Here is a 20,570-nt window from a genome sequence, read left to right as displayed (position 1 = left end):
CCCACAGTTGTAGAGTCACACACCCGGGTGCCCCGGGACACCAGGAGCTGGGAGAGCAAAGCCACGACCCTGGCTGTTGTCCCCAGCACAGTGCGAGACAGGAGCAGGGAGGGACGGATGCATTCCTGCTCGACCTTCTGCCTCCACTGCAGGGCAGTCATGCGGCAGGTCGTCTCTCTGCGCGTCCGCAGGACAGGGACACCAACAGCCCTGCTGGGCTCCTGTCCCCATTAGCACATGTACGTACCTACCGGTCAAGGGCACACCAACCAACACGCCCGTTGGCACAGACCTGGGACTCAGCAAATGGCACTGCCATTACTATTCTTGGATAACTCAAGGTTCAAGAAGATCTCAGAGACCAAAAACTGTAAGTGGCCTATGTTTTCAACCAGAAGCATCGGGATTTACAGGCGACATGACACTGGAGAGGCCTGACGGCCCTCGTAGCTGCACGTCTGCTTGGAGGCACTGCCTGGCGGGCGGTTCTTACGAAAGACCCCTGCACTTCCCCAGGCACAAGGTGCCTCTCCGCAGCCTCGCCTGACACGGCACGGGGCCCGCCTTCTGCCTGAGCGACATGAGCTTGGACTGGATGTGGGAAGCTTTTTGTGCCAAGCTTGTCTCAGCAAAGGAGAGCAGCGAGCAGTGCTGCCTCCAGGCGCTGGGTGGGGAACCTTCTAGAAGGCATCCCTCAGCAAGCAGAAGCCCAGCGGGGATTCCGAGGTGGCTCACAAAGTGGGTGTGAAGTAGAGGAGATGGGATTCCTCCTGGGAGAGGTCTGGTGGCGAGGATGAGGACAGGAGGCAGAGACCCGGCTGAGAGTTGGAGTTTGTGGGGGTGGTGGTGGTGAGTGTTAGAGAACACAGACAATAAAAAGATCCCAACAACCTCCTTCCCCTCCACAGCCCTTTGCAGAAACACCGCGAAGGGCCGGTCGTCCGAGGGAAGGCAGCTGTGAGGCTGGGGCAGCTCTGTCGGGCAGGAGGGCTCAGCCACTTCCTTCCTCCCCGGCGTCATCCCCAGACTGACCTGCGCTGACCTGTGACTTTGACAAAGCCCAGCGTGAATGACCTGACTGTCCTACCGTCATGTTCCCTGAGGCAGCGCGAGGACTTACTACTTCCTCAAACTCGGTGAGTCTTGTCAATAAGACAGCAAACAAAGCAAGTTTAGGTTTCAGTAAATCCCTTGTCGGCGTGATGGCATTTAAAAATAAAAAAATAAAATAAAATAAAAGGCTTCATGTTGAACTTTGGATCTGCCTGTAATAAATAAACTGCATGGGGTAATGGTTCAGATTCTGGCAGGAAAGCCCTTTGGACGGCTGCTCAGCCAGAGAGGGACAGAGCCTGGACACAGGATGTGAGACGGGAGAGGCCTGAGCTCAGAGATCCCCAGACCGAGCCCCATTTCCTCGGTGAGATCGAGAATTTTGTGGCTGCAGATCCCGTCACCAAGCTGACTCCATCCTCAATCACGCCCAGGAGTGAGAAACCAGGGCGGTGAGAAAAAGCTCCAGGAAAAACCCTCGGCATTTCACCCTGTGGGAGGGAACCGGCTTTTCCACTGTTGATTTACACAGTCTGCGTTTCGGAGAACTGTGCAGCCAGGGTAATCCCTGTGTGCCCTGACCAGGCCCCACCAGCTGTTTGAGAAAAGGATTAGGTATTTGCTGCCCTTAAGGAGCCGTTTGGAGCCGCGAAACCCTGACCAAACACCTCCTCTAGAAGGTGATATTCCTGCTCACACCGTCCCTTCCTTGTGGTTTGGATGGATACTCGGGAAAGTGCTCACACCTTCGGGACAGCCTGACCACTGGGGCCGGCACAGCCAGGAGCGGGGAGAGGGCGCCGAACCCGCTGGAGAACTCGGGGGCAGCCTGCTTGCCCACGTCCTCAGCCAAAATGGTGTTGATGCCACCTACCCCGGCAGGGTGCCACGGGGACTCCACGCGTCACCCCTGTAAAGTGCTCGGGACCGAGCCTGGCTCACAGGGCACACTCAGTGAACATCCGCTCCCATGACGCCTGCATTAAGGCACTTTGGGCACTGAAAGGGCGTGAATTGTCACTAGGAGGCTCGTACCTCCGCCCCCATCTGCCCGGGCAGTCCCAGTTAGGCCCGTGGTCCCACAGTCATCGTGACCAGCAGTCGGCTTCACCCGCAGGACCGTCCCGGGCTGCACAGTCAGCCACCCCAGCACCCTGACAGCTCACTCTCTTCTGAGTGAGGTATTTTGCAGGAAAAGGAGAGGGAAGCGAAGGAAAGACATCAGAAAACGCTTACTTGGTTTTTAGTTTAAAAAGATGTATCCATTTAGGGGCGCCTGGGTGGCTCAGTGGGTTGAGCCTCTGCCTTCGGCTCAGGTCATGATCCCAGGGTCCTGGGATCGAGTCCCGCATTGGGCTCTCTGCTCAGCAGGGAGCCTGCTTCCCCCTCTCTCTCTGCCTGCCTCTCTGCTTACTTGTGATCTCTGTCAAATAAGTAAAATCTTCAAAAAAAAAAAAAAAAGATGTATCCATTTATTTGAGAGAGAGACAGACAGACAGGCAGGAGCAGGAGCAAGAACATTAGAGGGAAAGGAAGGGAGAATCTCAAGCAGATTCTACACTTGGGGGCTCGATCCCATGACCCTGAGATCACGACCTGAGTGGAAAACAAGTCAGACCCTTAACTGACGATGCCATCCAGGTGCCCCCAAGAGGCTTATCTAAGTCCCTGAAGAAACAGCAGCCGGGCGAAACCTGTTATTTGTATTTTTGTTGTCACTGTTGCTGTTTTTTTTTTTTTTAAAGATTTATTTATTCACGAGAAAGATGGAGAGACAGCGGAAAACACCTACATGGTTAGGCCCCGGGATACAGTTAACAAGGTGGCACAGGAAAATCCGTGCGCACTGTAGGCTCCATTTATGCGGACGGCCTCATGTTCCTGTCCTGAAATTACCTGGTCAGGGTCGCCCGATTATCTGATAATGCCAAAAGAGTTGATTGGATCCAGGAAGACGCTTCATCAAGGCACTTAGACTCGGCGTTATAACATCATTTCCAAGGTTTAAAAGTAAGTTTTAGGATGGTACGCCTGGGGTGGCTCAGTGGGTTAAGCCTCTGCCTTCAGCTCAGGTCATGGTCTCAGGGTCCTGGGATCGAGCCCTGCATCGGGCTCTCTGCTCTACAGGGAGCCTGCTTCCTCCTCTCTCTCTCTCTGCCTGCCTCTCTGCCTACTTGTGATCTGTCTGTGTCAAATAAATAAATAAACGCTTTAAAGAAAAATGCTCAGTGAATTCAAAACATGGGTTAAGCCTCTTGTAAGAAAACGCGAACCTGGAAGGGTGCGGGCCTGTTAACAGAACACTAGGCAGGACGCCACCTCCCTGCTCTGAGAACGCCCAACTACGCGCGAAGAACTAAGCATTCCTCGCTCTTCCTTTGCTTGTATCTGGGGCTCACCCGAGACCTGAGCCGAGGAGGTCAAGCTCTGCTATCCGGGAGAGTCTCAGCCAGAACGGGAGGAGGGCTCGGGAGAAAAGTCCTCTTCTGCCATCTCCAATGAAACACGGGATCAGGCAAGGACCGTCAATGGGTAAAGCCATTAGACGGAAGAGGATGAACGATGGGGAACTTGGCCGCGCTGGGATGGGGCTGCTCCGACCCAAACCGACCGTGGCACTGCCAGAACCTGGCCATCCAGACGTCGTGGCTCCTGGAAGTGAGGCTGCCCGCAGCTTACCGCATTGCCTATGGGGTCTTCTCGCCAGCAAGCCCGACATGAATCTAGTCAAAGCTCTAGGGCCCACTTGCACTCACAGGAAAGACGAGGGACAGCGCCATCACGTAAATGACGCCACGAGGGCTTCCAGGATGGGGAACGGCATACAAACCATTGACCTGGCTTTTGCAACAAGTCACCAACTTGAGAAAGAAGGGACGCTGGGCAGAGGCGCATGGCTCCAGACCCCGACGAGTCCTACGTGACCCTGGTCTGTACCCTGCCGGGAACACTTCACGTAGAAGGACACTTGTGGGACAATTGGGGACATGGCACTGAGAATGGGAGTTCCTCACTGAGAAATTACGGTACTTGGTTAGTCCGATAACAGAAGGCCGTGAGGCAAGAAAAGTCATTTCAACAGATGCCGCTAATGTGGGAAGGGGCTGACGTGATCCATGACACGTACATTAAAATACTTCGCAGTAAGGGAGAGGGGACAGATACTGCCGTACTATCCTTCTCACCGAAAAACCAGCGTGGCAGAATCCTGGTAGATACGCCGCTGGACGTCACGGCCTACGTGGGGGCTCATTCTGATGTTCTTGATGCTTAGGGCTCCGGGGCGGGGAGACCCAGCAGTCCATGCCCCCACAAGCCCTCCAGACGATCCTAAGACAGGCGAAGGTTTGAGAACCACGACCTGAACACACCTCGTCCTGGAAGAGGTCTATACTGGAAGGACATCTAGAAAAGCTTTCCTATTGAGGTGACCTGCGGAAAACCTCTTAGGGTATCACATTTCGGGGGGGGCGGGTATCCAGTGTAGCAAATAGAACTATACAGCCTTAAAACCTCACAATGTGTCGCTCAGAAAGGAAAGCAGATTTCCGAACACTGCTCTCCATTTCCTCCACGGTCCTGGCCATTGTAGCATAATGAAGAACTCGCACGGTACTTTGTTGAACGAACAGGTACTGGTAATCACGGCACGCCTACCGAGGCTGTGTGTGTTTTGTGTCGCGGTAACCCTTCCTACAGGCGGCAGGCGGCCATCTGGGAGGCAGCGTCGGCCAAGCAGGAACCGGAGAGAACTGTTTGCCTTTGAGAAGTGGTTGAGCAAGTCAGCTTGGCTGGTCACAGCAGGACACTGGCCCAAGGTCATGGCTCCAAACCCCATTACACAAGAACGGTTCCCTTGATACTACGGCCCCCACCGCAGTCCACCCTGCGCGCGAGGGGGTCTGTGTCCCAGCCGAGAGGGTAAGGCTGCGATCCACGACGAGAGCACAACGGAGGCTCACCGTGGGTCCGCAGTGGGACCCTCCACAGATCTGGTGCCTCTGACGTCAGACGTAAGTGAAAAGGCTGCGGGACGATGAAGAGAGCTATTCCCTGTTTAAGAAGAGTGTGGGCTTCCCCAGGGAACTCTGTGGACCACCTGAGCATTCACGAAAGCCTCACGGCCAAGCATCACCCACAGGCCTGCTCCAAACACCCCGCTGGGCCACGCCCTTGGAGTTTCCAGCTCTACAGGACACTCTGCGTCTCTGACTCCTCCTCAATGGGGTGCTGCTGGGGCTGGTCCAGGGACCGCCCTTGGAAAACCGCGGGTCCAGACCCCGTGCTGTCCCCGAATCCCATCCGACGAACTCTGTTTTAGTGAGCTTCCGGCCAGCAGAGACTCTGCCCTTCCAGATTCTGTAAACTCAGCCCTGGGTCTGAAGGCCCAACCCAGGACACACCAGGAGGAGGAGGAGGCCGGGGGGGTGTGTCCGCATTCTCTGAGTGAAATCCGGAGCTGGGCACTGCCCTGCCCGCACGCCCCCGGTGCTGTCCTGGAAGCGCCGACACGGCTTCTGCAACCCTTTCTCGAACGGGTCCCCATGGAGGCACGAGAAGACCTGCAGAGACGCGCTGGGTTTCAAGGCCTGCGCTGCAGATGGTCGCCTGAGCTCGAGAAGGTTCTCTGCACCGTCCGGCCCCACCTGCCCTCCGAACCGGCCGCTTGCCTGCCCCCGCCCGCCCCGCCGCGGGATGTCGGCTGTTCCCCTGCACGGAAATGACAGCTGCTTGTCACGGTCTGCACGAGAGGTCTCGCTGGCGGCAGGAACTAGCGTGCCGCTCCCAAAGCTGTCATTCTCTGGTGTCAGATGTGCTGTGACACGATCAGGCCGACCCCCCTGCGCGATGGCAGCTGCTCGACGCCCGTGTTTGTTTCACCCAATTATTTGTCACTCGGAAGCCCCGGGTGTCGGCAGGTACCGTGGAGGTATTTTTGGCCCAACGCAGGCAGCATAATGAGGCCCTCAGGTGAAGCTCTGCTTTGTCAGTTAAGGGCTGGGATGACGAGCTGCTGAGAAGCCCGGGTGGCAATTAGGGCATTTGAATAAGATGCGACCCGTGGCAGGATGCTGAGAAGGCTCGGAGAGGCGGCCTCAACTTTTAAAATGCCAAGAAAACCTGAGAGTAGGCAGTTTTCGAGTTTGTCCTGGAGGTAAACCAGAAGGAGGAGGCATCAGAACTGTCTTGCCTCCAGCCGGAGGGGCCCGAGGAGGCAGGCGGGGGGCCCGGGCGCGGGCCGAGCATCCGTGCAGTCTGGGGAGTGCGGCCCCCCTGCGGCACGGGGGGCAGTGGGGGTACAGGGATTCGGGCAGAGATCGGCCACCCGTGGCCAGCGAGGCCACAACAGCAACGGGCAACCAGGCTCTGACCAGCTGTCCCCAAGCCACCTATGGAAGTCAGGGGCTTCCTCTTCCCATGGGAGTAGAGGACACTTTGATTTGATGTCTGAGGTCTTGAGACGATGCCACTACCCAGGGTGACGTGGCCCTACGGCAGCTACAAAACCCGAAACCACAGAATTTAGCTTAGAAATGAATATTCGACCAGAGCCCACAGACACTGTGTCCCTGCTTCTAACCCAGGAAACTGGTCTCTAAGACCCTCAGCGGTCACTGGTGAGCTCTCAGACTCTAGGGACACATGACAGGTCTGGGGGCCGCAGAATGAACCCAGCTCCTCACGCCGGTTCACAAGAGCCTAAAAGCCAGGAACGACCAGTATGCTCGCACGAACGAGGTCCCTGGGAGCCTCTCCTCCCAACAAAGGAGAAGCACGAAGTCAGACCGCGTCGGCCAGAGTCTGCTCACGGCGGAAGGCACGTGGCAAGGTGGCGACATTTCCTGCATTATCCAGAACGGTCCACCCCGGTTCCCTTAAGTTGGTCATGTGAGTCACTCCTAGAAAGACCAGCCGCCTGGCTGCTTGCCCCCGGGGTGCCCTAAGACAGGGCCTCGCTCTGGGAGCTGACCCCTGCCGCTCCCCTCAGCCGCCCACAACAATCCCTGGAAACGGTCGGCCAGTCCCCTCGAGAGGTCAAGGACGAGGGAACCCGGCACCCGAGTTCTTCACGTAAACAATTACTACAGCAGATGGCGTCACATCACCCGAGGTGCAGACCTTCTGGAAGGGAACACCTGCCCGCCGGTGTCCCAACTGCAGCAGGCTGGGCCTCACCCCTTCCCCTCTTCCTTAGCACCACCCCCAGCTTCACCCCCTCTTACCTCTAAGCTCTTTCTCAGGGACAGAATCTCCTGGACAGGAGAGAGCTGGACCCTGCCCTGTTCTTGCTCACAAGCTGGGGACGGAAGCCACGGAAGCCACCACCCTGGCCACCAGTCACCATTCCCCTCAAATACGCGTGTCCACGGTCCCGCTCACGCCATCTGGGGAAACGTATGCCCGCTACACACAGTCTGGGCTCTGGAAAGACCCAGAGCCCTCGGAGGCAAACTTTGGCCTTTAGACCCAGAAGGGATCTTGGAGTGCATCCAACTCTCTCATGTCACCAACGAGAAAACCAAGGCGGACGGCTCACAAGCAGCCGGACTCCGCCGTGAGCGCCGTGCGGACTCCCGGACCCACACGGTGATATGTGGATGCGGCAGAGACTTGAGCCGCGGAATCCAAATGGGAAAATATGGGGGAAGGCCCGACTGGCAGGCGGCACCCAGAGCTTTACAATATGCTCCCCCAGCCTCTGCGAAGGCCTCAGTAAAGCCACAACCGAGCAGGTGTTTAACATGAAATTCTCAAAGGGGCAGGTTTTAGTCTAACACAAGTCGGCAAATCTGCACCCTCTCGGAGAGGGGGACACCGTCTGCTGACCCCGGAGGGCTCATCTTGGATGGCCTTCTCCTCCTAAGGAAGTCTTATTAAGGTTGTTATTTTGTTCCTTAATTAGTTGAGTGGCTTCATTCCAATTGGGCCATTTAACGAAGTGTCTTTTGAGTCGTGAACTACATTTAAGCTCTCGCAGGCGGGGTCGTGGGTCTGGCGTGACCCGGCCGCTGCCGAATCTCCGGAGCGGGCAGTAGAGTCGGGCGCTCCACGGCCGCTGGTGAACGAAAGGCCTCATTTCAAGGCCTCCAGCTCAGCCCCCGGAAGGAAGCGACAGTGACGTCACCCACTTAAGAGCAGACGCGTCCGATCTCAGGGGAGGACTCCTTGTCAGGCCGAGTTCACGGACCGGGTTCACGCATCAAGGAGCCTCGGGCAAGGAGCCCGCAGAGCCCAGAGAAATCACAGGTTGACACGGAAGGACGCGGCTGGGCTTTCCGCGGGAGGCGCTTTACTATGGAAAAGCCTCTCCCGGCCATACACAGATCAGGAGAACGTGATGTAATCTTGGCTAAAATTAGGTTTTAGTGTTACTCTGCTGAGAGATGTGAAAGGTGATAGATAAGAGGGAAAATGTTTTCCAAGTGGCTTTTAAAGGCATCCAGATATAACCGTCTCCCACGCGAGTCTATTAACAGGCACACTTGAGACGCAGCCTCTCCAGAAGGGCTCTCAGAGAACGCGATGATGTGCTCTCAGCCTCCTCCTTCGCGAGGCGAGGTTTACGGGGGTCAGGAAGATGTGGGCGCCCACACAACACTCCTCCTGCTTAACAGCCCCCCACCCCCCCGCCTCCGCGCAGATTTGGGTCTCGAGCTTGTGTCATCGGTTGCTAGGGAAGTGCCCCCGCTCGAAAACCCGAAGTCACTTCTAATAAAATCTGGCTGAAGGTAGAGATCGGTCCCCGGACGGGCCCAGGAGCGGGCTGGGGGGGGGGGGTGCAAACATGGAGGGATATGGTCTTATCCCAGGGGAGCACATCAGTGACGCCCCAAGGGGAGCCCTGCGCCCATGAAGCGGCCCTAGGACGAGCTGTGCCTGGGTGCTGGCGTGCTGGGGGACACCTGGGCCACCAGGAAGGCCTAGGTGAGCCCCTCCCCCACCGAGGGCAGGATCCTCCCCACGTCCCGGGCATGTCAGACAGCCCGGGACCGTGCGGTGGTGGAGGAAGCCCTGGGGACCTGTGCCGGCCAAGGAGGAGGCCAGAAACAGCAGCAGCTGAAACTCGGAGACGTGTTCCAGGCGCCTGTCCCCGCTCTTCTCCTGTGACCGAGAGAACCAGCCATCGGCACAACGGGGGCTGCCATTCGGGGCCGGTCCCAGAATAAGACAAGGGAGACCCCAGCCGGTCCGCGGGGACACTGAAGCTTGTAAGCACCCAAGCAGCCCGATGCGCTGAAGTGGACGGGCAGAGTCCCGATGGACTGACGGGCAGAGACATCCCTCAGGAGCCAGCCAGGACGGTCCCCGCCTGCTGTAGTGCTGGATGCCGGCAATGAGGGTCACCACAGAAAAGCACATGGGCCACGGGGGCTCCCCACCCGAAGCTACACAGGCAGAGCCGCGCTGTTCCAGTTCTGGGATTCCGTTAATGCTGCGAGGCTCGCTCGAATGGAAAGTTCTGCTCGTAGCGTCCACGGTGACCGGACACGGCACCCCACGAAAGACGGGCTCCTTCACGCCTGTCCACGGGCTTCAAGAATTAGTAAGACATCGTTTCTCGTGGGGGAACCAGAGGCATCACCCCTTACGGGGCCAGCGTTCCACCTGGAGGTAAAACGAATCTCCCAACACTGATGCTGGGGCCACCGTATGCCACCAGGCCTTGAAACGCTCCGTCCCAGCGAGCGGCGCGGAGATCTCTGAATGGGGAGCCCGAGGTCGTTATGTCGCTGGTGCCCTCACACCGCAGGTCTCCAAGGAGAGCCCTTTCCGCCTTTTCCCCCACAAAGCGCAGGCCGGGCGAGAGGGTGAGACAGGTTGACGCTGGCCCCGGGCTAAACCGCAGCCAGCGCAGCGACAGTTCGGGCCCTTGTTGCGCTCACTCTACCGACGATGGTTTGGGAATAAACCTGTGAGAATCGGAAATGCGTGGAGATTCCTTGAGTGGGAGTCGGTCGTCTCTGCCGAGATCCGACGCGTGACGCGTCCTGACGCGGCGGATGCGCCCGGTTCATCACTCACCAAAGCGGCTTCCTGAGCCCGGGCACTTGCCGGGCTTTCTGAGTGACTGAGACAAATTCTGTTTGTTCAATAAATTCCAGGCAAGACTGTATTTGACTGGTGCCCGGGAAAGGAAAGAATTCTCGCGTAAGATGCAAAACAATAGCGTTTTATCTTATCGGAGGAACTTATTGCCGCTTGCCTGTGTGTGTTTTACTGCCAAAATAAAATAAATTGAATCAGCTCACACATGATAACATGCTCTTTCCTAACTCATACTAATTGCTTGGCTAATTGATGTTTGTTGAACTTTCTCCATTTCATTGAGTGATTAGGTACAAAGCTAACAGTTGACATCTGTAGGCGCTTAACTGGCGTCTGTAATTACTGTTAATGTTAAATAATTGTTAGTTAATTGGAGTGGTAACTGACTGGATAGAATCCAGATTGTGAGGCAAAAAGAAACCTAGTTAAATAAACACACATTTTCAGAGAAAACAACATTTTTCTGCAGTTGTCAGAAACTAGAAATAATCCAGAGGCCGGGGCATGGCCACAGGCTTCCCACGTGCAAGAAACTGCAGGCCTGGGGCTGAGCCCTCTTCTTGGAATTCATACCAGGGCCGAGGCCCTTTGTCGGGGAACCGCTCCCCTGAAGACTCTCCAGGGCCCACGTGGTGTTTTTTATCCCAAGAGTTGCCCACGAGTGTGTTGCACTTTCCGAGACAACCGAATACCGCAGCGTTGATGAAGAGAAACCCTAACAAGAACGGGTTGCGGGGAGGGCCCGGGCAGCGCTGAAGCTTTCCGGCCCGCATTGCCGAGTGCGGAGAAAGTTCTTGCAGAGGACGGCGGCAATCAGCTGGACGAAGCAGGCCAGGAGATCTTTAGTGGGCTCGAAGGCAATCAGAGCGGAGTCCGATCCTCTGATTGAACGGGGGGATGGGTTAGGCGGCCATTCCTTCTAGCTCCCCGGGGTGCGCGGGCCCCACGGATCTGGCCCACTTCTCATGTGGAAGATTGGCCTCACTGTCAAAGTTCTCCAAGGTTCTCCAAATCGCCACGGAGACCGGTGTGCACGCTCAGCAAATCGTCCACCCTCGCCCGCAAACTCCAGGGACAGGATCCAGCATCTCCCCAGCATCTCCCCACCTCCAGGCCTGGGGAAGGGCAGTCATCAGGTCATGGAAAGACGTCCAGAGGAAAGCCCTTTCCTCACAACGTGCAGTATTTTTAGGCCCTTCCTGGTTGGTTTCACACACACTGGAGAGAGCATCTGTTTCCAAGAATTTCTTCAGGCATAATTCTATACAACAAATTCTGTAACGTGAGAGTCTGGCTCCTATAGGAAGGTCAATTTCCATGACAAAGGGGCTGATTGCCTGCTATTTGCGGTGTAGGGTAGGAGAGCCTCAACCACTCCTAACTCCTTTGTCTGAATCAAGCACCAATTACCCTTCAATAGTATTTAATTTCCCACACATCAGACGTCTCCTAAAGACCCAAGAAATTGCTCTGAAATGGTACAAAGCAGGTCCAGGGAAAGAAAAAGAAAAAGGGTCCGTGTGTCCCTTATCTAGGATTTAAGACATTATAAAAACGGAACTAATTCACAGAGCTGACACCGGCTCAGTTCCCTCTTCTGCACACGGGAAATGTCCCTTCGGTCCGTCCTTACAAGGGAACCCAACACACCTCGAGCAACTGGGAGACGATCTCCACAGGCTCCTTATAACCGGGCTTCAAACTCCACAACGATTTGTCCTTTTTTAAAGAGAGCGATGCCCCTGCTCAATGGTACTGTTTTCCATCCAAAACGCAAGCACAGGACTATTTAGGGAATGGGTTTTTCCTAAGAGCCAATGGTGGTCCCAGAAGTAAGAGAACTCTTCCCTAACTTTCCTGTCACCAAACCAAAGAATTCTGCGTTTATGTCCCCACATAATGAATGAGGGGAGACGGTCGCCATTGAACAATTCATTAGGTGCCCAGTCACCGACCCTCATCCCACCAAGCAGAATCTACTCTAGTGGCTTCTTTCCCAGCTCAACGTCTCTAATCTCCACCAATCTTTTTATTTTTTATTTTTTTTTAAAGATTGTATTTATTTATTTGACAGATCACAAGTAGGCAGAGAGGCAGGCAGAGAGAGAGAGAGGGAGAAGCAGACACCCCACTGAGCAGAGAGCCTGATGCGGGGCTCGATCCCAGGACCCCGAGATCATGACCTGAGCCGAAGGCAGAGGCTTTAAACCCACTGAGCCAACCAGGCACCCCTCCACCAATCTTTTTAGAGAGGTTTTCCTTCTCTGCGGCTGGTAAAACCACACTGCCAAAAATATCCAAAAGGCCCCACTGACTTCAAGGCTCCAACCTCATCTGTGCCCCCTGGAAACCCTCAGTGCAAAATCGACCCCACACCCAGGCTGTGCGTCCACTAGTCTGGTAAGGCCTGGAAGAGGAATAAGAGCTCTGGTCCGGGACAGCTCAAGTTCCAGAGCTCAAGGAAGCCCCAGTGTTCCACCTGGTGCTCAGGATCGTGGGCTCGTGTCCACCAGAATCTCCCGCGGCTGACCTGGGGTCCGGTGTGGGTCCCACGGAGGAGGAGGTTGGGTGGGGGCGCCTTTGGCATTTCGGCAGACCCTGGGTGCTCGTGGCAGGAGGGAGCACAGGGCCTCAGTCCCACCCGGACAGTGTCCACTCTAGAACTTCAAAGACCTCCATTAGGCTGGACCCCGATCTCTAACAGGTGGGTGGGGTGGGGGAAGGCCCAACCCTGGAGGGCCCAACACAACAACACGGGGAAGAGAGAAGGGCTGAGCAAGCCGTGGGGTGACGTCACCTTGTGGCCACCTCCCATCTGCTCTACCTGCCTTGGCTTCAGGCGAGATCCTGGAAAAGAGGGTTCCAGGGCCTAGACGGGGCCGCGATTCCAGGTCTTTCGTCTTTCCCTAGCCTGGAACGTGGACCCACAGCAGGGCCGGGGTCCCCGTGAACAGAGGGTTCCAGGGAACACCTGCCTCCCAGACAGGCTTCCCTTTCTTGGCTGCGTCCCCCTCAGGTAGCTCTGCCCCGGAGCGCCCAGAGTTCGAGGGACATCAACCACCGCGGCCAGGCAGTCCCCTACCGCCAAGCCCTGGTTTCCCGCGTTTCTGACCATATGGCAAAGTGGCCAAACCACTGGGGAGGAGGACCTCAAAGTGGTAAGAAAGGGCAGGAAGAACGGGCAGGAGACCCTGGGTTGGCCACAGGCTTCCTCCGAAGGTTCCATGGTCCAGACTTTGGGGCTCGAAAACTGTTGCTCCCAAAGCAGCTCAACCAGCTGAATATGGACAAGAAGTTAGTCTCTCTGCGTACGTCTGTCTCCCTGGGAAAATTAATTTTTTCATTGGCAGATGGCTGACTCAGAGACAGAAGGATTCATAAAATTCCCATGAACATCCTGTAAACACTTAAACACATAAAGATTAAATAAAGCAACCACGACCTTGATTAAAGTTAAAGCCTTTCTTCTTCTTTTTTTTTTTTTGCGCATGTCCACAGCCCCACAACCTGTAATTCGAGGCTCACCTCCCCAGCTCTTCCGACAGGGCCGGCCCTCACTGGGCATTGGGCGGGCACAAGCAACTGTCTGGTTAGCTGGCTTTACGGCGGGGAATTAAAGGCCCCAGAAGAAAGCAGTGATTGGCATCACCCAAACACAAGAACCTCCCCCATTCTTTCTCAAACCCGACAGACTCTGTACAGTAAAGAAAAGTCAAAGGAAGCCCCTGTACCTGCTGCTTCCGCCCCTCCCCTTCCTGACTCATCCTTCTGTCCCCACCAGAGCCCAGGGGGTCCTGCAATGGTTGACAACCGTCCCCTGGTAGGTGAGCTCTGGTCCCCTAACCAGAGCTTCTCACTGAAGCTCAGACGGACAGGACTTGAGTCCTGGCCCCGAGGTCTCAGCTGGTCCCCAGACTGCTCAGCCCGACTGTGGAGCTGCACCCGAGCTGCGCCCAACCCCCACCCCGCCCCGCCCCCACCACCATCAGCGTAATCTCCCCAGCAGCTCCCAGCCAAGCTTCTCCAAGGCTAAGCACGCGGTGGGGGCTCCCGGGAAGGAGAGGCGAGAGGTAGCTTCCTACGTCTGGAGGGGGAGGCATGCAAGTGCCCATGTCCCTGCCCTCGTCTTGGGCTGTTCAATCAGCCGAGGCCTAGAGATGCTGCCCGAGGCCTAGAGATGCTGCCCGAGGCCTAGAGATGCTGCCCGTAGTGTTTGTGACCCGATATAAATCCGCCCTTTCTTTCCAAAGGCTTTTTGGTGCTCTTGGCTAAGAATCCCGGACAGAGACAGGAGACCTGGCTCGCAGGCAGGCCGGCCGCCTCGCAGGGGAACTTGAACTTGATGTGCGTGAAGCTGACAGTTCCTTGAAGGCCTCGTCACACATCCATCCGGTAAACCCTGCCACCACCCGGAGTAAAAACAGAGCAAAACCCACAAGCAGGGATCGAGACGCCATGCACCTGTCTCGAAGCAATTATTGACATTATCACGACACAATGAATCGCTTTTTGAAGTTGTTTTCCTGATATTTAGCAGCCTGAATACTAATCCCCTTAACAAAACTGTCCCCAAGCTTTCTCCCCTCCCCGGCCCCCCTAATCTCCTTCTCTCCAGGGGGAGGGCGGGGCCGGGGACCAGCCAGTCGACTTCGCAGCACCTGGATTTGCATTGATACCTCCCTTGTCATTCATGGTACCAACAGGAATTAGCATAAGGCATTAAGGGAGACTCGGGAGGAGAAAAGAAAGGCCATTTTGATGGAAATAAGGGGCAAAGGCATAATCTGCCATCGACTAAAACGCTTATTTGTGTACGGTTTCCCAAGCAAAGCTCAGAAAAAGCCTATGTTGATTTTAGTGTACACAAAGAAACCTTAATCCTTTCAAGGCAACTAAATCACCCCCAGAAAAGCAGCTCAGAAGAAAGGCACCCTGTCAGGGGGATGGCTATTCACAACCAAATAGATGCCACAAATCACACTCTGTAAGTAAACAAAAATAAGAATGTGGGAACCGTTTGATTGGGAAGGGGAGGGGGACAGAAGTGGGGGCGTCAGGGCTGGGGGGCGGGACTCTCATCAACCTCCCCGAAGAGACCCTTGCAACTCCGGGAGGGCAGCGAGGGCCTGAACACAGGTCCCAGGGCCAGCTCCCGCTCTAAGGCCAATCCCAGAGAAGGGTAAAGACATTCCAGAGTTGTTTGGAGCTACAGCAGAAGAGGGATGGGCGGCTTAAGGCTGGAGGTCCCCGAGGGGGGAGGGGGAACCAGTGGTACTGAGACACTAAGACCTTTTGGGGACCTGTCCTGCTTGCCTCTCCCCCCCCCCATCCTCTTCCCTCATCAAAACGAGCAATAAACAATCAGGCATTTTCACAGAGATGCCCCGTATGCTCTGAGCTGCGCGCGTCTTCTTTTATTGGGCTTTTAGCATTATGGATAACAAATTGGTACAAACTTTCCGTCCATCAAAAAATATGATGAAATATAAAACTGGAATAGTCCATTATGCAATAAAAAAGATAAAAATTCAATGTGACAATAATTCTGGGAGGAACAGCAATCACAGCAGCACATACACCTCAGGGGAACGCTAAACATAACGTACGATTCTAAATTGCAGTGGGTTCCAATTCTAAAATAATCCGGGAGCCCAAAATTACTGCACTTGGAAACGTGTCTTACTAACGAGTTAGCAAAAATGCTAGCTGAGGCACAGGACAGGATGTCGGAAGTGGCTTCCAACGTCGCCCCTTTACGAAGGAAGGCCCGATTCTGTTCAAGGGCTACCGGGCTCTGCCGTGTAACCGCAGACCCGAGATGACCCCGGAAAGCACACCTCCACTTAGCAATCACCACACCAGCGCTTCCGTCAGGTTCCACGGCAAAGAGGAAAAGATGGAACAGTTTGTGTCACTTACACCTTCCAAATTACACACCTCGGTATCGCCAGTGATTAGAGACTCCCCTACGTTCCATTATTTCCAGCAACACTGCGACAAATGAAAACTGCCCAGAAACCTACTGGCAATGATTTAAGAGAAGTTTTCCCTTTATGTACTGTTACATGATTAGCCTCTCTTAGTCCGTACTGCAGTTGGGAAGAAATTAATGGGATAGCACATATTTAAATTTTGCCCTCTAGCTCGTTTATTAACTTTCCAGAGAGCCCACAGCAGAGTAAGGCTTGGTTTATGGCCATATCCTGTGCATACTAAACACCCACGGGTAATTGGAGACCACAGAACAAATCAGCTGTTTATAGTTCTCTGACTGCTGGTAGTTGATAAGTAACAATGAAGTCAAGGCATTTTGAGAACTCTTACTCTCCGTGACGGCTTCCTACGTTACATCAACGTCACAGAGGTGGTGATTTCTTCGTCCAATCAATCTGAATAAGGATTCATTGTATTCTGTTACAATAAACCGTTCCTTCACACGTCCCAGAAGCATACGGATTCTGCCTCCAGCAAAACCACAAAATACGAACAGCGGCTCCAGACCGAAAAACAGAAAGACTGTGTTTTACTCGGACTTCTTAGGCACGGACAATGAGACAAAAACCCAAACCCGGCCACGGCTCGGAATTCAGGGGTCTTACCTTTGTTTACAATAACAGTATTGAAGAGTTTTTCAGAGCTGGCATCTGATGCCTGAAAAACAAGAAAGGGAGAAAAAATTGTTATTATGGTCTCAGATATTGCCATCAGCATCATCAGAAGGTGAGTTTTTAAATCAATGCACTACATTTTTAGAACAGCCTGATGGGGGAAAGCAGCCGCTTCCCCCAACCGTCCACAAGGTGGTGCTGTTTGACCGCAGGAGACGGACCTGCAGTGCAGCTCTGTGCTGGGGGAAAAAATCTTGATTTTAAAAAACGTGTCCTTATTAGACATATTATCTGTGCAAAACATATTTCTATGAGATGATCCACAAAGCAATTCAGCTCATTCACATAGTGATTTTGCAATTTCGTTGATAGATCATTATTTTAGAAATGGCACTCTTTTTTTCCCCTTGATATGTGCAGAGATGCCTGTTTTTCAGTTTTCTTGCACAAACCAGAAATGCCTATTATTTAACGTTGAGCCCTTCCTCACTAAAAAGTGTTGACTAGCACTTCCAGATATTAATTTAAAGATTCGTCCGATGACCCCAAGATCCCTGTTCCTCCCAGTCACCAGGATGACCTTGGTGTGGAAACAGAAGCAAGCTGACCCGGCCCACAACCCGAGACTACGCCTGCCATCAGCACTAGAGCCTTTCCATTTTCCAGAAATCCTGTCTTCTAATTATCACAGGGGCTCGAGGAAAGTGAAATAAGCCTGTTTAAGCCACGAGAGCAAAGCCTCTGTGAAGTATACACTCATGGGCTGGAGAATAGCCAGAAGTTGGTGTGGAGGGAAGGCTCCAAGGCTGCAGAAGCGGGAGTATTTCTAGAACTTCTAGAGGGTTGCAACCATTGACCTGAAAATCGGCATCCCCACTGTGGAATGCGAAGACGGAGCTGCATTTCAAGTCACAATGGCGATGTTGGGTCTCTGCCGTAAATCACTTGCCTTTCACACTTTGTACATAGAGATGCCTGTTTTGACAAAGCAAAGCATAGGATGTTGGATAAATACGGAGGGGACCCTAAGGCAGACGGGGAGGGAGTATCCGGAGTACACATAGCCTGACTCAGGGGCTGGCTTTGGGGGACAAAGAAGATACTCAATTTAGCCTTTCTGTGCTATGTTGATGAAAAACAGGTATTATTGTGTCTATCTGGGGAACATGTTCTAGTTCTCGATGCAAGTGATACAGAGAGACATAAAATATTTTTATTATGAGGATTTCTTCCTTTTTTTTTTTTTTTTTTCCCCTTTAAAGCTTCCTCCCTTGAGGGATGGTTTGGAAAATTTAAGGATCCAGAAGAAAAAGAAATGCAGGAGTAAAGTGTGGGAGTGCGTACACGTTTCTGCATAAACAGTTTAAAATAAATCCTGGAGAGCTTTTAAAAAAAATCTGCATGAATAGAAAATATGCCAAAGGCCTTCCTGACATCTTAAAGGTAATTAAATTTAAATTGTATACGATAATAGCTTCCCTTAAAAATAAGCCTCCGAAAAAAAGTGTGGCATTCCGAGGGAAACAAGGTATCCATTAAGCAAATCAAGAGGATTGTTACGAAGGCAAAAATGACAGGAAAAGGGTTGTTACATTGTGGTGCCAAGCCAGGCTTCTAGGAATGGGAGTTTCCCTGCTGAACTCAGAGATAAAGAGTGTGTCACCATTCCTGAATGAAAAAAAAGCACTTCTTCGTTCAAACTGGAAGGAATATGCTAAATTCATGGCTGAAAAAAATAAACTCCAGCTGATTAAAAAAAAAAAAAAGGCCCAGTAATGAAATCCTCTTAAAACCGAAGCACTGCCCGCAGATACGGGGACTGCTCATGCAGAGGCGTCTAGCTGGCGGAGAGGCGGGCGGACGCAGGATGGCACCCCGGTGCGGAGAACACGGGTGAGCACCCCAAGTGGCTCCCGACCGAGTTTTTGTTTGCACTCGGGCTGCGCGCGCGGGCAGACCCGGCCGGGCTGCAGGTGAACCGGCCCCGCGGCCCGCAACAGCTCTGTGCGGCGGCCGCCTCGGTGGCCCGCGGGGCGCCCTGCTCTCCGGGAGGCGGCTGAGGGTCCTCGGCTCCGGAGCCGACTCGGAGGACGCGACCGCGGCGCCGCCCCGCAGGTCCGAACGGGCCGAGTCCGGCCGCGCCCGGGGCGCTCGGGGCCGCCCTCCCACGCGCGCTCTCCGAAACCTGTCATTGTCCCCAACGCGCCGCCCGCCCGGGGGCCGCCGCCTGCAGCCGGGGAAGGGCTCGGAAGGGCCTGCGCACCCGCGGGACGCTGGGTCATCCCGGCAGGGCCTGGGTCGCTCCCGCCTCCCGCCCGGGCTGCCGGCGACGGGGGCCGCGGCCGGGACCAGCGAGGACGGGCCCTCCGGGCCGAGGCCAGCGCGCGAGCTGCGGGGAAACCGGCTCGTTTCCCGCACGAACTTCCCCAATCCCGCTCCCGCCTCCCCAGCGCCCGCGCGGGTCCTGAGGCTCCGGGGCGCGGCCGTGCGCAGCGCGGGGGACGGAGCCCGCGATCGCCGCATCCCGGCCACGGTCCCGGCTGATTTCCGTAACTTTCGTGGCTGTTTCGCCCCCCGCGGCGAGCCCCAGCCCGCGGCCCGCGGCTGCCCGGCCTCCCGGAAGCCCAGTCCCTGCGCGCGGGGGCCGGAGGCTCGGCCTCGCGAGGGTCGCAGGGCCCGGGGGTCGCGGAGGGCGAGGGCGGGGAGCGGCCGGCGGGGTCGGGGGACCAACGACCCGCTCCGGCCGCGCTGGGGGCTGGGTCCGTCCGGGCGCACGGGCGGCTCCGGGGCCGCGGAAAGTTGGCGAGGCCGAGCGGAGGCGCGGGACGCGCGGGGACCACACGGCGGGCACCGGCCCCTCCGCCGCGGACCCCGACCCCCCCCCCCCGCAGCGCGCCGCGGGAGGGGGCCCAGCGTGGGGCCGAAAGCCGCCCCGGAACTTCCGCGCGGTTCCCGCAGCCTCGCCCGCCCGCCCCGAACCCCGGCCCCGGCCCCACCGGCTTCCGCGGGCACCGCGTGCGGGACCCCGCCCCGGCCCCCAGCCCCGCGCCGCGCCACCCGCCCCGGCCCGGGTCACCGGAGCCCCTCCGACCGGAGGCCCCCGGTCGGCCGCCGCCCCCACGCCCCCGCCCCGCCCGGCACGACCGCGCCGCCGCTCCCGGCCCAGGCCGCCGGCCCCGAGGAAAGTACAAAGGCGGGCGGCGGGGGAGGCAGGGGAGGGCGGGGGAGGAGGGGTGAGGAAGGGGGCCCGGGCGCGCCAGACGCGAGGCGCCCGCCCCCGCCGCCCCTGCCCGCCGGCCCGGCCGCCGCAACAAAGACCCCCGACCCGGCCGCCTCCCTCCGCGCGCGGGGCCGACGAGGGGCCGCGCCCCCGGGGCCGCATTACCTGGTCGCACGGGGTCACGCGGCGCTGTCAGCCCCAAGTTCATGGTCCGGTTCCTCCGCGGGGCCCCCGGTGCCGGGATCGCAGCGCCCGGGAGGCGGCCGAGCGCGCGGGGAGGGAACGCGCGGCTCCGGCCGCGTCCGCAAGTCCGTCCTCGGGGCGCCGCGGGGTCCGAGCGCGCGGGGCCGGGTCCGCGCCGGAGCAGCCGCCGCACATCCAGCGCCGCCGAGGCCGGGCGGTGGGGCGGGGGGAGCCCGGTGCGCGCCCGCCCGCGGCCTCGGGGCCGCTCCTGCGGCGCGCGGGTCGGCCGGGCACGGCGGGGGCCGAGCGGCGTCCCGGGCGAGGCGAGAGCAGCGGCCCGAGCCGCGGCCGCGGCGCGCGGAGCTAAGAGCGAGGCGGCGGCGGCGACAGGACAAAGGAGACCATGTGCGGAGGAGGGAGGAGGGAGCGGGAGGAGGAGGAGGAGGAGGAGGAGGAGG

The 20,570-nt window shown here is 56.5% G+C and overlaps 1 protein-coding gene across 4 annotated transcripts in view; it reads right to left on the bottom strand.

Annotated features, from left to right (window-relative positions):
* AUTS2 (activator of transcription and developmental regulator AUTS2) overlaps positions 1 to 20,570 on the bottom strand; it is a 1,069,563-nt gene that overhangs the window by 60,146 nt on the left and 988,847 nt on the right. For all 4 annotated transcript variants that reach the window (XM_059414736.1, XM_059414738.1, XM_059414737.1 and 1 more), the window contains one exon: positions 16,701 to 16,752. In XM_059414736.1, coding sequence (XP_059270719.1) covers positions 16,701 to 16,752 — 52 coding nt within the window. The remainder of the gene's footprint in view (positions 1 to 16,700; positions 16,753 to 20,570) is intronic.

Source organism: Mustela nigripes, chromosome 11, assembly GCF_022355385.1.
Source record: "Mustela nigripes isolate SB6536 chromosome 11, MUSNIG.SB6536, whole genome shotgun sequence".
Classification (NCBI taxonomy): domain Eukaryota; kingdom Metazoa; phylum Chordata; class Mammalia; order Carnivora; family Mustelidae; genus Mustela; species Mustela nigripes.
This window is presented reverse-complemented; position numbering and strand designations above follow the sequence as displayed.